General features: G+C 45.6%; 1 protein-coding gene across 1 annotated transcript in view; it reads left to right on the top strand.

Moving 5' to 3' along the window:
* The window catches only part of ZDHHC15 (zinc finger DHHC-type palmitoyltransferase 15), a 170,868-nt gene that overhangs the window by 91,596 nt on the left and 63,451 nt on the right, over positions 1 to 15,821 (top strand). The window contains exons 5-7 of the mRNA XM_069211028.1: positions 1,747 to 1,816; positions 5,170 to 5,202; positions 6,969 to 7,089. Coding sequence (XP_069067129.1) covers positions 1,747 to 1,816; positions 5,170 to 5,202; positions 6,969 to 7,089 — 224 coding nt within the window. The remainder of the gene's footprint in view (positions 1 to 1,746; positions 1,817 to 5,169; positions 5,203 to 6,968; positions 7,090 to 15,821) is intronic.

Here is a 15,821-nt window from a genome sequence, read left to right as displayed (position 1 = left end):
TTTTATTGTTTAGATTAGGTGAACATCTACTAATTTCATTAGGTGAACATCTGTTCATTTTTGTGTCTTTGTCTTGGTACATTATTATATGTCTTGTGACATCTAGCATGTTAATGTACGTTTTGTTTTGTAAGTATGTTGAGTCTGACATTTCTGTTTCATGCAATGCCAATGCTAGAATAAGGTGGGTAAATATATATGCTACTCTGGCAAAGACGCTGTCAGTGGCTTTTAAAAATCCACCATATTCTTGATATGACATGCAGTGCAGGATTTTCACAGGGTCTTCACCCCATATTTTGCAAACACTATGCGTTGGGTTGATCTTCTGTGGCAGGTGCTCCGTTCAGTGGGGCAGTGCACAAACAGTTTCCGCTGTACTGACTTCTGCTCTGTTATCTGTTCTCAAACCTTGAAATCTTCCCCTACATAGAAAATGCAGGACGTTGGGAATATATGAGAAAGTACAAGTTACACTCATTGTCCTTAACTCAATTTTGTAGTGCTTGAAAAGTCCAGATACTCTCTGAAAAGGAACCCTGGTGGGCACATGCATGAAGTGAGTCCTGGGTGACAGTGAGGTAGTTAATATGCTTGGGCAATCAAGTACTGCAGCCTTCCCCTTCCAGAGGTAGACATTCCATAAATAACAAGCATTTGCAATGCGACCGGTCTCGCGTTTGCTTGTGCTAGAGCAATTAGCATTGCAAACCCCTAACCGGACTTTTTTGAAAATAAAACAGTTTCACATAACTAACTAGACTTTTCTTGCCATATAAACTGAAAAGTAAAAGTTTCACATAAGCGAGATGACTGCTGCCATCAGGGCAAAGCAGACACACAAAGGGAAATAAAAGTTCACTCATAGTGAAACCCATCGACAAAAGTGCAATTATCCATGTAACCGGCAAAAGTGCAATTATCTACGTAACCGGCAAAAGTGCAGTTAACTATGTAATAGGGTCAATCGCTCGACTTCTGCCCAGCGAGATCGGGCTGTGAAAAAAAGAGAAAAAGTAGTCCAGAAACCGGACGGAAAACATGGAGCCTCGTAGGTTTTCAATACTAGGTTGCTGCGCTCGAGGAGGGCTAAACACCGGAAAAGGCATGGCTTATGCATGCCTTTCACTAATGAAAGCAAACAGCTTTTAAAAGGCAAGCTCACGAACCAATGAAAGAAAGTGAGGTGACATGGGCGTGGTTTGAAGCCCAAAGAGAGATTACAACATGGGAGGGAGCGCTTTGCGCTCGCCCATAAAAATGCTAGGAAAAGGAAAGACCACAAGTACCAGCATTACATCTGCACGGTAATATCATAATTCTGGTAGGGTCAGAACTCATTGTGAAAAGGTTTCGTGAAATTATATATTGCAGAGCCCTGGTTCTAGTTAACATGAAAGCAGATGCCATCCCTGACATATAGTTGATTAGGCACCCTTTCGCGTGATCATATTGTTTTGGAGAGTCAGTGATAGAAAGAGTAGAAACTGCAAGCACTCTCGGGAGGTGGGTGTGGGCTTGGAGAGAATGACATAGGAAGGGAACAGATGTAATTTGTATGAAAGATCACATGCTCCACTTCATCTATATTGAATGGAAGCCTAAATTAGCAGCCTCCTGGCTCAGCAGGAGGAAATGCAGGGGAACCAATTACAAGTAGACAATTGAGTGAAGTGTATATTCTATAATGGGGATAATTTAGCACCTGTGCATGCTGGACTAATTCAATATCCATTGTCATTTCAGGCATCCGATTCTGCGACAGATGTCAGGTGATCAAGCCGGACCGCTGCCACCACTGCTCTGTCTGCGGCATGTAAGTGACTTGCAGCAGTGGTTTCCCTGTGACGCGTTGAAGCAGTTTGGCCAGAGCCCGTTGCCTGGGTTACCACGTCCCTTAAAGTGACCAGGAGCACTCGTAGACACATCAGGGAGCAGTCTTATGCTCTGTCTCTCTTATATGGCAGAAGGTTGTCAATGGAATAAAAATACTTGTGTGTGCTATTGCGCAGTACCATGTCGGCACAATGGTTTAGCCTCTTATTTCATTGTAAAACCTGTGCCAACTTTGTATGATCTTGGCCTGTTATCATGTAAAATGTATATCTCTCGGTGCACAAATAAATATTTTGATAGGCCTCGGTACAATCACAGTGCAGGTCTTGTAATTACAGAATAAAAATGCTGGGAAGCTAACCAAACAGGGTCTTTTTTGTTTTGCAGCAAATATTTGCCATTTCTTCTTTTTTTAACATTTCTTTATTATCTCTGTTTATCTTTTTTATGCTTTTACAAACTATTACAGCATGGCAGGCTGTACCGACAGTAAATCACTGTTATTAAAACACGATCACATGAGTCCATTCTTTAGGGTTTTACAAAAACAGTGAAAGGTACACAGCAACTAGTCAGATCCTTACATTGCCGGAGGTCGATTCAACTCATTCAGATGTAATTGTCAGGTACCACAGTTCCAGACCTGCCTCCTCCGTCTTCAGACAATAGACTCTTGCGCTTAGCCCTTTCTATTGTCTCCCTCCTGTAAAGGAGTTTGTGTAACATATTTCCATATCCATAAGAGGGCCATCCAATGTTTTGTGCACAGTGACAGGAAGTAGGTTGTACAGATTTCCATAGCTTGCCCATTTCTTGTCCATAAGGTTCAAACCTAACACACTAGTGACAATGTGCATGTAGTTTGAAGTAAGTGACACACTCAGTCAGGAGTCTTCCCAGAACATGAACTAATGGCAATGCATTACATATCTGTTATGTGTCAGCATTGTGTGTTCTTCTGCCTTGTGGTTGCATGTCTCAGTTGATGTGTGTTCTTTCCACTTTTGAGGTTCGGTAGTCCCATGGCACTACTGAGGGACCTTCTTTCTACTGTTACTTTTTGCATTTGAGTAAGTGGTTATCTCTTTGGTTCAACCTAAGAAGCCAAACGATCCACTGTTCTTCATTTTCATTACATTCTGTAAGTCTGAAAGAAGGCCCTGTCCCAGCCAAAACATTGTAGAGTCAAGTGGTGGCTGTCAGTGTGAGAGCATGCAGACTAAATGAGAGCAGAATGGCCAATTTAAGGCTTCAAAGTTCACAATGAAATATAACCTCACAGCTGTCACTTATAATACATTTGCACCTCACGTCAAACTAAAACACAGACCATGAAGGAAGACATTAAGAGTTACTCGGGTATCCCTCGTGCCATTGCTGACAAATATCTGAATAGAGGAATTCCGGGCTTCACTGACATTTGGAAGCCAAACAAGATGTCTCTGACTTTTACTCTGAGTCGCCTTGTTGTAATGCTTCAGTAGCATCTACATATGCGCACATTCAGTAGACGTGTTTACACTCTACACACATTGTGGATGTACTGACTTTCTGCCACTTAAAATTAATAATGAACATGCAGATTCAGTAGAGACTTTTAAACTTGGGGGACCAATGAACTGTGAGTAAACTCAATAAACCACTGTTTTCTAAAGAACCAATTTACCTGGGGTGCTGCAGCCAGTAACGAGATCAAGGTGCAGCTCAAGAAAGCTTTGAGACATCATGGATGATATTACAGTGCAGGTAACATTAAAAAGTCTCCTAAGTTCTCCTGTTAGGGAAAAACGAGAGTACTTTGGGAGGCAATTGAGTTTTAGGAAGTGGTAGGATGAGTGAACAATAACTGCATCTAACATTACAGTATAGATCAAATAATCATCATAAAATTCTAAACTTTTCTTGAAAGCTAATGCTTGTTAAGCCACAAAGGTTAGTCATTCTTCACAAAGTACTGTTTGTACGGTGGACTGGGAACTCATTCAGAAAGAGTGATGTGAACTTCACAGATAAAGGCAATCCTTACTTTTCATCAAGAGCTACTCACAATGGAAAACACAGACGAGCTTCTAAGGTTTGTGACTGTGAAAAAATAACCTTCGTACTTTGGATGAAATTGGGCTTATGTCCCAGAAGGAGGTGCAAGTTGAAGAGTTGACATATTTTGACCAGGATCACACAATTTGGCCACATTGGAAAGCAGGAATTTAAACCCAAATCATATACTCCACAAGTCTGCACCTTTGCTTCTAGGGCACTACATCACCTGGTAATTGTGTATACATGAATCCTTTTATATACATCTCTCTCTATCATAAACTGTATGTTAGAATACCATTACATCTTACTAGTCCTCCAGTTTGAAGGTAACCAGCTTCTCTCTTCAGGTATTTTCAGGTGCTTCTGCATATTAACGCACTTAACAGTAGATATTTTGTATCGTATTTTGATAGGTCCAAGAGTGTGTTTGTTTTGCTTGATTCTCTGCCATCGGTAAAATAGCAAAAAGTTTATTTTTCCATGTAAGCCATCACATCACAGTATTTCGACAGCTAACTGAAACCATGGCAACCTCCTCATTACTTACATGATCCCCAGACTTAGGGCCTAATTACGACCTTGACAGAGGGGTTTCCTCCATCACAAATGTGACGGATATACCGTCCGCCCTTTCACGATCTCCATTGAATATAATGGGATCATGAGACGGCGGACGGGATATCCGCCACATTTGTGATGGAAGAAAACCCCTCCATCAAGGTTGTAATAAGGCCCCTTAGACTTAAAGACAATAACACTGTTCTGGCTAAAGTTCTCCATCATATTTGCCCTTTGCTATTTTTTGAAAGTGGTTTGGAGTATTTATTAAAAAAGAGTGATGTAAACTTGAAAGATATGGATAGTGGGTTCTAAAATCACAACTTGTCATCAATAAGTGCTCACAAAGAAGACCACAGACAGGCGTCTAAGGTCTTTGGCTGTGAAAGAATCATTCTGATCATTCCTTCCACTACTTCTAAAATTAAGGATGAATTTTGCTTAGTATGGAAGCTTAACCCCAATGCGGCTCCCAGTTTAGTTTAAGGGGTTGTCCCAAATAGTTCAGTGTACCAATGAGGGAAAGCTGCCTTGCTATTTCTTGGGTTTTAGAGAGGATGTATTATATACTTTCATCGAACACTTTTTTTTGTCAACTGAAAGCATTCTTCAATTTACAGAAATTCAAAATTGGTATAAAATGTGGGGTATATTTAGCAGAAGATTATTGTTACTGTGATGCAGCATGCATGCTGTTTGGTGGATTAATTGTACCTTTATTGTGTCTGCCCACAGGTGTGTTTTGAAAATGGATCACCACTGCCCATGGTAGGTCTCTGGTCGCTATGAATGAGCAAGGATACTAGATAATTCTGTAAGCTTTCAGACTACTAATCGGGGTACAGGGGGGTAGTGTGTATGCTTCAGGACCTCACTGTGTGTCAGGGAGAGTCCCAAATCCTGTGTGCAATCCAAGGAATTTTTCCCTGCCTTCTTGTTTTGGCTTCTCTCATTCTATCACTTGGAGTCTCCCCATTCACTTCACTCAAATAGAGCACAGAAGCTTGGGGACACCTTAGGCTATTTTCCAGACCCAGCATGCGGTGCAGATGCAGCGCTTTGAAAGTAAAACATTAGAGGGCATTGTTGCAGTGCCATGCAGCCTCCTTCGGTCACTCTGGCCTCTTTCAATTTAGATTTTTCATTTTTTGCAATTAATATATCTTTACTCTCCAATTGAGATTTCTGATCTATTACTTACACGACTGAGAATTCCACATCATAACGTAGTGTGTATAGAAATGAACACAATTCCCTCTGCACCTACATGCTTATTGCCTCTATGTTGTCCTTCTCTTTTCTTCATATTGTGTTAGTCTTCAATAAGAGTCTTTATGCCATGCTGAGATCTAGTCCTTCAATTGGAATCGTCAGTGTTAAACTAGACTATAATTGCTACTTGGACTTTGGTGTAGCCATGAATTGACACCCTCAGAAATACGTATGGTGGACCTCATTGCAGTGCAGGTCTTGAAAGATAAAAAAGCAATGAAAAGGCAGCTCACAGTCTGAACTACTCATGCGTTTACTTTTTGGTCCTCCACAAACCAGTGATATGATCATTGTAAACTACTGACCACCATAAAATGTGAGGATGTGGTTCCCCCTCCTTAAAGCTATATTTTTGAATTAGGCCCTGTCCCCAGGAATGACTTTTAAATTTCATAGCTGACACTGCTTATAGAAACTAGCTCGTCTACTAACCCTCATCTTTAAAAACCAGACTGTGGCAACCGTCTGTGGCTGTGTCTCTCTTCTAGCATAATATCTGACAATGCTGTGAAGAAGGTTTCCTCCAAGGGAAGAGAAGCATTTCAGTCTCCATTCTGAATGGTTCCATGGCCTTCATGGTGAATGTCAGAGAATAGGCATTTCTTAATCATGTCACACTGCCATCTACCAACCATCAGAGAGGTGTGTCTTGCTTTCAGTACTGTCCAGAACTCTTCATAACGAGACAGGAAATTTAGCCCCATGCCAGACTTGTGAACCAAAGGGTTCTCATGCGTGGCATATATCCTGTATTCAACTTGCATACACTCAGATTAGACAAATCTAATAGTGTTGTGTTAGCACAAATTGTAAATTTAGGACCAACCACCAGCTGTGGTTTTCTCTAGACCTGATTAGAAGGGCTCCTCTGTGTTTGTAAATTAGATATTTTGGGGACATGAGCAGGTGACACCAACAGCAGGGTTGCCAATATTAACCACCGGCCTCCAAGAACATTGACCATCTTGGCTTCTTATCAAAAGTAACACAAATCTCAAAATGTACAGCATAGGCAAAATTGTTTGTGTGTCCAGTGTCATTTGTATTAATCATTTCATTTTACATTGCTTTTGCTTCTTTTTAGGGGTTTTCTTCTGGTTTTCTGATGTTTACTTTGGATGTTCTCATGTGTCGGCAGACTCCATAATTCTGTGATGGTCGTGCTTTTGAGAGTGTTTAGGAGTGCAAGCTCACCGTTTAGGTGGACATTGTAGGCAGCTCACTCTTAACATCAGTTCAGTATTTCTGTGTTTGTTTTTCAGGGTGAACAACTGTGTTGGATTTTCAAACTACAAGTTTTTCCTGTTGTTCTTGGGCTATTCCTTGCTGTATTGCACCTATATTGCTGCAACAGTATTTAAATATTTCCTGCTGTTTTGGGTGGTAAGTATTGAATTTAGGTTAAGTTGATATTTTAAATCTTCTTTGTATTTTTTGTTTCTAAACCATATATTTTCTAGCTTTTCTACAGATTCTATGAAAGATACTGAAGTGATTATTGACTGCATTGTCCCCTTCATATTAAACACCTAGTATCAAGAAAATCTAAAAACCGTTGTAACACAGTACAAACCACATGTTCTTGGATGCAACAATGCACACTAGCCCTTCTTTCAGCCAACTAACATGCATTCAGTAGGACTCTCCAAATAAAAAAACGTCTTCTTTGAGGCAAAAATAATAAAAGCATCAAACTTCTAATAGTGTTCTCTGCACCACCTCATCAAAGCCAACAATTCATAAATATTTTTCAGACTTTGGATAACTGAAAACAGCATTCATCACAGCGCTCCTTCGACTACTCCAGCTTGGGACTGGTAGTGTAGCCACCAACGAGGATCATGGGTGGCAGTCAAGCATTTTCTACCTCCCTCTTTTCCTTTATGATTTGTGGTTCAGCTACTGGCTCCCTCAATCCTTGTTGTTCCAGGCGCCAGACCCAGAAAAATGGAGATGCACCTTTTATTGTGTAGGAAGAAGAATGATTTCGAGTCTGACCCTCAGACCAGCTCTCAAAGCGTTAGCTGGTATTTAAGCCATAGACCATGCATATTTTCAAGTCCTTGACCTTTCAAGCTTGCCAACATACGCAACATCCTTCATTTCTTTCAAATAACACAAACAGTGAGTCTGTCTATGTATATTCTTATGGCTTGGACAATGGTTATGTTCAAATTACACTAGTCCACCACAAAAAGTATAAAATACAAAATATCAAAGTAGATCAACTATGAGAACTGTTTAATGGTTATTTTTCTTGTTAGTTACAATTGAGGGAGTTTCTTGCTGTATGCAGATAACCTCTTGAAAAATCCTGCAATTCAGTAAGACACATCGCCAAAAATCCCTGTTTGATTTAGCAGCAAGACAGGAAGCAACTCAAGCCTATGGCGGCTTGTGTTGAGGAAGTCAGGTTTTAGGGAAGCCTATTGGTCCATGGTAACATGAAGAAGATGCTGCTTGTGGTCGTGTGGTCGAATGGCCAAAGCTGGGTTTTAATCCTCTGATCTGAACCTCACCATCTGGGATACCAGAGTCACCTTTCTGCTCTTTTCACTGGGCACCTCTGCTGTCAATAATCTACTGTTTATCTTGGAAATACTTGTTTTGATTCAGTGTGTACTGCTCATACAATATACAGTGTGGATCTTATTTTGGAAAGCAATTTATGACACAGTATAAAACCACTTTACAAAAAATTTAATGTTTGTATGCTATACACTGTAGATTAACGTGTTGATAGTATTTGTGATGTAATCCCAGGCATGGATATTTTATCAACCTTGGAAAGATGTAAAGCCAAATTAGCCCCACTAGGATTCAAACCTATGGGAACCTCTCTTTGCAGAGATAGCTGCAGTCCTTGTATGTATTTGAGCTCTCCAGCTAGCAGGCCGTGTTCCAAAGAAACTGACCTTTCACTCAGACCTGTGTAGCTACAGTGATCCTTTGCAAGTGGAACATCTCTACAAAGAGGAGAGCAAATAAGACAGGGTGGACGTGAAGGAATCGAAAATAGTAGAGAAAAGGGAAAGAGACGAAGCATGAAAGTAAGGATTGGGTGAGAAAGGAAAATAGAGATCATAAATAAGAAGTAAACAAAGGTAGCAGTATAAGTGGTGAGGAAGGAGTACATTCTGGGAGTTGCTCTTTAGTTGACTCCTATTGAGCGGACTATACTAACAGTGACTAGCCGCAGAAAATCACAGGGTTGAAAACCCATGGTCCAGTCCCCCAAAATGTTTCTTTAAATAGTTGTTTCTTACTCCCACCTTTAGCATGACTTGGGGTAGAATTTCCGTAAGTAAATCAAATCACCCATAGAAAACAGCTTTCTAAAAAGTGATATACCAAGCCTAAAGGAACAGTCATTGGCAATGGAAAAAGTCTGGTTTAAAGCTGAATTTGCCTATTTAGTTACCCGTGAGTTTCAGTACTAATTACCTCATCATGGATGCACTTCGAACTTATTATTGTACTCATGCATCTATTAATCCTCCTGCTGACTCTTCTTACATTCATCCACTCACCCATCCATATACGATACATACTCAAATTTATCAAGCATATATAAGATACATTAAAAGAATAAAAGTAGAAAAAAGAAAAATGCTACTGTATAAACATGGCTAGCATGTGCTTAGATTGAAGAATAGTAAAACAAATTAATCATAGCAGTGAGCAGCCATATTGGTATGGTATAGTGTTTAGTCATTAACTGGATACCAATCCAAGATGACTGACATGTTGCTCCTAAATGTGAACATGTGATATTGAAAAGGTAAAACAGTGATATACTTTAGGCAGTAACCTTCAAGGTAGCCACTCAGTTTACTAGCAGTGGCCACGCGGAATGTGGTACTCTGCAGATGAACCGAGCAGTTAATGGGTGCCCAGAAGCATCCACGGAGCTGTTCAAGAAAAATTCAAAATGAAAAAGGAGAAGGAAAGAAAAATAGAACCTATGAAAGGAGAAAATGCATAGCTGGTGCACCAGTGCACACAGTTTCAGATGGATGTGCACATGTGACCCATGCACCGGACTGAATCTTACTAATTCTTGTGTAGCAGTGCTCCTGGACACTGCAAGGTGGCATCATGCAGCTGCACTGTGACTCTATACAACCCATAAAGTAATAGAGTGGAGCTGCAAATAAGGACAATCCTGCACACTGTCACCGAAAACAACAGGATTCAAGCCATGCCATTACGACAAGAAGCAGATGTCAGTCACAGACCCACATGAGGTGTGCCTTTGGTGCCTGGATTCAAAGTTTTGTGATAACGGCGCCTTACTTCATCCAAAGGTGATCAGAGACTGGGACATGAGGTTGCAGCATTAGCGTAGTTGCAGGTCTGGTCTCGCCTTCGGTTACCGGACCTTCCCCACAGCTGCTCCATTTACCACTCAAAGTTCTCCAGTCAAAGTCAAGTCAAAGTACAAGTCAAAAAAGTAGAATAAAATAGCAAAGCGCAACTCAACATAATCCCGTCACTCTGACTCAAAAGAAAAAGCAGTCAAGATGTGAGTCACATTCCATGGCGATTACCAGCCACAGAGTGGATTTCTCAGTTGGCCCTAACACGCCCCAAGTTTTCCAGTCTGTTGTCGACTGCACCAAATCAAGCCCATGTTACTCATTTACAGTGTGCTTCTGGCTCACTATGGCACACCTATGGGTGCCAAAGAACCATAAGTGTTGCTAGTCTTGTCGCTGCCAGCGGGTCTATTCCTTCCACTGTCTGTCCCCTCAGTACCTGTTGTTACTGGGCCCTTCCCAACTCCTGCATAGACTTCTGCCTCAGCCCCGGAATTCACTCCAGTTCTCAGCACCACTGGTGCCTGCAGATGACCCAGCACCGACACCCATATCTGATCCTGAACCAATATTGGCGTGAGCTCGAACAATGTAATGGTATGAGGTTGCAAAAGCGGTTGTCATGTGCCCTTATTTTAACCTTCTGCCTATTCAACATCGCAGCTATCAACAGAGGCTCCATTCTCTTATTCTGACTGTCCCAGAGAAGGGTGCTTACCAGGATATTGATGACGATGAAAAGAGGATGGCTTGCTCCCCCTTTATTTCACCATTGATGTCTTATACCATTGGGCTTTATACCTCAGTTAGACAGATCTTGAGTGGCTCCTGGTGATCTGCATTTCCTCATCAAGCACCCCACTTCAGAGGGCCGTATTTTGTGCAGGCTAGGTGAACCGTAACTAGTTTCTGACCAACCCTGTAGACGGAGAATTCAAACATATGTTTTCCAGCTTGTCCTATGATCTGTAAATGCAGCCTGTCTGTCATACTGAAACACACATGTCCTTTTGGGACATGGCCAGCTAGGTCTTGCCATCAGTCCATGAGTATGTTAGGGTTTCTCTGCAGTAGGCAATGCATGATGGTAGGATGCCGCCAAGTATGTTATTCTTGCCAGTTTGGGCAACACATATTGCATTGGCAATGCAGTCGATACAAGTGTTGTCCATTATCAACATGTCTGGGTGAGGTCCATCGGGTTCTTCTGCGATGTACAGGCTTTGGTAATGGACATGCCTTTTCGGAGAGAAAGTGATCTCTGCTTTGGAACACTTTAAGGACCACAGAGATGCAGGGTGTTTTTTTGGGGCAGTTGACCCCTGCCAAAAATGTTGCACTACTTTCTGACTTTTACAGGCTATTCCAGAGGAGTGACATATAAGCAGATACAGTCTTCCCAGCTAGTGGTGCAGCAGATATTCCTGTCCTTTCGGTACGATGGACACAAATCCATCAAGGTTGTTTGTGGACATCAATCTTCAAACTCGTGCTACAATGGTTAACAAACTGCTTTAATTTTTCCATCAGTGGCACATGTCCAACCAGTTGGGGGTCAGGATTCAGCTTTTCCCCTTTCTCTTGTGTTGGTGATCCATCACATCCAGTAGATGGGTCTTGCAAATTGTTCAAACAAGCTATGGCCTACCTTTCTCTCCATTTTACCCAAAATCCATCCCACATCAAAACAAATTTCAGCAGAGCATCCTCCCATCTTGCTTCAGGAGGTACTCCTTCTGCTTTCTAATGGTGACATAGAGAGGGTGCCGGAAGCAGAGAAAGACGAGGATTGTTATTCTCACTAGTTCCTCATCCTGAAAAAGGATAGGGGTTTCAGGTCGATCTTAGAATTCTTTTGCAGAAGAACAAATTAAAAATGCTCACATTGCCTCAAATTTTTGTCTTCTCTAGACCGTAGAGATTGGATCAGGGCACTTATTTTCATATACCTGCACTGCAGTCACACAGGCATTGCGACTGGTTCATTGTGGGCCAGGAGCATTTTCAATTTGCTTTGCTCATGTTTTGTCTCACCAGTGCCCCCCAGGTGTACATGCAAGTAATGGCAGTGGTGCTGCCCATCTTCTGCACTAGGGGGGTCATTCCAACCCTGGCGGTCGGTGTTAAAGCTGCGGCCAAACCGCAAACAGGCTGGCGGGAAAAAAAATGGAATTCCAACCCTGGCGGAAACCGCCAACAGCGACCGCCACAACAACACACCGCCCGCCACGGCGGCACAAACAAACAGCGCAAATATTACGGGTACACACATACGCGGCACACCCACCCTCACCCACTACAACACACACATTAATGCATAGCAACACATCAGAGTGACACCCCCCAAACCCCCCGGAAGAATGCAAATACAAAAGGAAATGATTCTAAACATTGGAATATATTGTAATACTGCCAAAAAAATATATATACACATCAAAAACTCTTATATACATAAATGTACAAGTCCGAGCATTGTAGCAGGCATTGTTCGTGGACCACTGGGCCCAAATCACATGGGCAAAGCCCACACAGGATACCTGACTCCAACGGAGAGAACACTGCAGGGGCATCAGATAGCAAAACAACAGGCACCTCAGGGGGAAGGGAAGGGGGGGCACCTCAGCCAGATGAGTGCACAACGCCAGATCCACGAGGGGCCTCCATGCCCACTGCTCAATCCTGGGGAGTGCAAAGCCACAGTCTCACAAGTCCAGACAGTGGGTGGGCTTCCCACTGTTACATCCTGGGGAGTGCAAAGCCACAGTCTCACAAGTCCAGACAGTGGGTGGGCTGCCCACTGTTCCATCCTGGGGAGTGCAAAGCCACAGTCTCACAAGTCTCTACAGTGGGTGGGCTGCCCACTGTTCCATCCTGGGGAGTGCAAAGCCACAGTCTCACAAGTCTCTACAGTGGGTGGGCTGCCCACTGTTCCATCCTGGGGAGTGCAAAGCCACAGTCTCTCAAGTCCAGACAGTGGGTGGGCTTCCCACTGTTCCATCCTGGGGAGTGCAAAGCCACAGTCTCTCAAGTGGATAACAGTCTCCACTGGTTCTGGAGGGGGACTGGTGCCCAGAGTGCTTCGTGCAGCCCTGTCCGACACAGATGCGGGCCAGCCTCTGCCGCTCATGGGCCAGCGGTACTTGAGATGAAGGGCCCAGTTCAGCGGTGCCTGAGACGGCGGTGCCCAGCGCAGCGGTACTTGAGATGAAGGGCCCAGCGCAGCGGTACTTGAGATGAAGGGCCCAGTTCAGCGGTACTTGAGATGAAGGGCCCAGTTCAGCGGTGCTTGAGACGGCGGTGCCCAGCGCAGCGGTACTTGAGATGAAGGGCCCAGTTCAGCGGTACTTGAGATGAAGGGCCCAGTTCAGCGGTGCTTGAGACGGCGGTGCCCAGCGCAGCGGTGCTTGAGACGGCGGTGCCCAGCGCAGCGGTACTTGAGATGAAGGGCCCAGTTCAGCGGTACTTGAGATGAAGGGCCCAGTTCAGCGGTACTTGAGATGAAGGGCCCAGTTCAGCGGATCCGGCCATGGCGGGGAGGTCAATTGCCACCTGTCCTGTGGCTGGCGGGGCCCTTCTGGGCTGCAGTGCCGGGCCTGTTGGTGGCCTCCTGCCCACCTGGGATGGGGCTGGCGGGGCCCTCCTGGCCAGCTGGGCTGATGGCGGTGTTGTCGGGCGTGCGGCCCTTCCCATCCTTCCCTGATCGCCTGTGGCCCTTCCCCACCTTGGGCGGTGTGCCAGCTGTCTCCACACTTCCTGCCGCAGCCATGGTAGGGGTTTTAGTCCCTGGTGTTTTCACCCTCTCGCGCCGGCCACTGCCTATCTTGGGATGTTTCTCCGGGGGCGGGCTGCCCGTGCCTTGGCTTCGTACCGAACTGGCTGCCCTGGAGGGTGGGGCACTCCACAGTCCATGGCAGACTGTGATGACAGGGGCCGGTTTTGTCGTGGCTGAGGTGCTGACTGTAGTCCTATGACATGGACGGGGTGGGGGACTTGGAGGAAAGAGGTTGAGTTTGGAAAGGAAAAGCTTTTTAGGAGCAGTGGGACGGGTAGGTGTAGTGGGTATGAGAGTGGAGGAAGAGGTTGTGGTTGTAGGAGTTTTAAGTCTGGTGTCTTTGGGTGCAGGTGCTTGGGCTGGAGGCTGTTGTGAGGTGGATGGCTGTTGGGTGGGTGGCTGCCTGCGTTTGTGTATCTTGGAAGAGGGGGTCACAGACACACTGGGAGAGGACACAGGGGACGTGTAAATGGTAGTGGGGGTGGTGAGTGCACGTGTGCGGGGGTGCTGGTGTGTGTGCTGGTGATGGACGTAGTGGCTGAAGATGTGCATGCAGGTGTGAGTGGAGACATGACAGGGAGGGAGGAGGGAGACGAGGAGGAGGGGGACACAGTGGAGGCAGTGGGTGTTGGTATGTCTGTATGTGGATGTTGCTTGTGTGAATGCCTGTGTGATGTGTGGTGCTTATGTCTGGCTGAGCTTCCCTTGGGTGTTGAGGTGTGTGCAGGCTGGTCTGATGGTGTGTCTGGGATAGGCAGAGGTACAGGTGATAGGGTATGGGTGGAGGAAGTTGGAGGGGGGAGGCTAGAGACAGGGACAATGGCTGCCATCAGTGCTGAGGTCAGAGTCTGGAACGATCGCTGAAGGGCAGCCTGACCAGAATAAATGCCCTCCAGGTATGCATTACTCTGGTGCACCTCTCTTTCGAAACCCTGGATGGCATTCAAAATGGTAGACTGCCCAACAGTGAGTGCCCTCAGGAGGTCAATGATCTCCTCACTGAGGGCAGCAGGGGTGACTGGGGCAGGACCTGAGGTGCCTGGGGCGAAGGAGATGCCCACCTTCCTGGGTGAGCGGGCACGGGGCAAACGCTGAGGGGCTGCTGGGAGGGCGGTGCTGGTGCGGTGGGTGGCGGCTGTACCTGTTGTTGCGGGGGGCACAGATGTTGCCGCCACCACAAGGGAGCTCCCTTCAGAGGACGAGTCCGTGTCACTGATCTCTGCCTGAGTCCCCGCTGTGGAGCTCCCCTCGCCCCCTCTGTCCCACTGGTGAATTCGGAGTCCGTTGCATGGCCCTCCATGGCCATGTGGGATGCAGCTCCCTCGTGCTCCGATGCCACTGCTCCTCCGCCTGATGATGCTAATGCACACATGAACAGGAAGACCACAAAAAAGGGGGGGGGAGAAAATAAAGACATGTTGAGTGCATGCATTGGCGACACCGTTGGCGGACATGACAGACACAGAAGCCCCCTGCACTACGCCGCGCACTTGGGGTCGACTACTCAATCCGTGGGACATGGCCTACATGGACGACATCTGCACACATAGATGACACAGGGCCATGAATAGCTGTACTTGGCACCCTACAGAGGTGGGGGGTGGGGGCACAGGGCCATGCCTCACGGAGGGGCCTAGCCTACAGAAATCGCCCTGGCCTATGGATACCCACAGCCCTCCTCCCCCACCCAGACACCTCCACTGCGCGCTAAGTCACCAGGATGAGAGTGTACTCACCCCCTTGTGTCTGCTGTGATGTCCTCACGCGCCCATCCAAATCGGGGTAGGCCACCGCCAGGATCCGTGACATCAGGGGGGTCAAAGTCCGACTGGCACCCCTCCCACGTTGGGAGGCCATCCCCAGCTGAGCCTCTGCCGTCTTCCTGCTCCAGCGGCGGATGTCCTCCCATCTCTTCCGGCAGTGGGTGCCCCGTCTGTGGTGTACCCCCAGGGTCCGGACGTCCTTGGCGATGGCACGCCAAATACCGATCTTCTGGTGGGCGCTGACCTATGTGAAATGTACAG

This window comes from Pleurodeles waltl, chromosome 2_1 (assembly GCF_031143425.1).
Source record: "Pleurodeles waltl isolate 20211129_DDA chromosome 2_1, aPleWal1.hap1.20221129, whole genome shotgun sequence".
Lineage (NCBI taxonomy): Eukaryota > Metazoa > Chordata > Amphibia > Caudata > Salamandridae > Pleurodeles > Pleurodeles waltl.
Note: the sequence above shows the minus strand (reverse complement) of the source record. Positions and strands in the feature narration are given on the sequence as shown.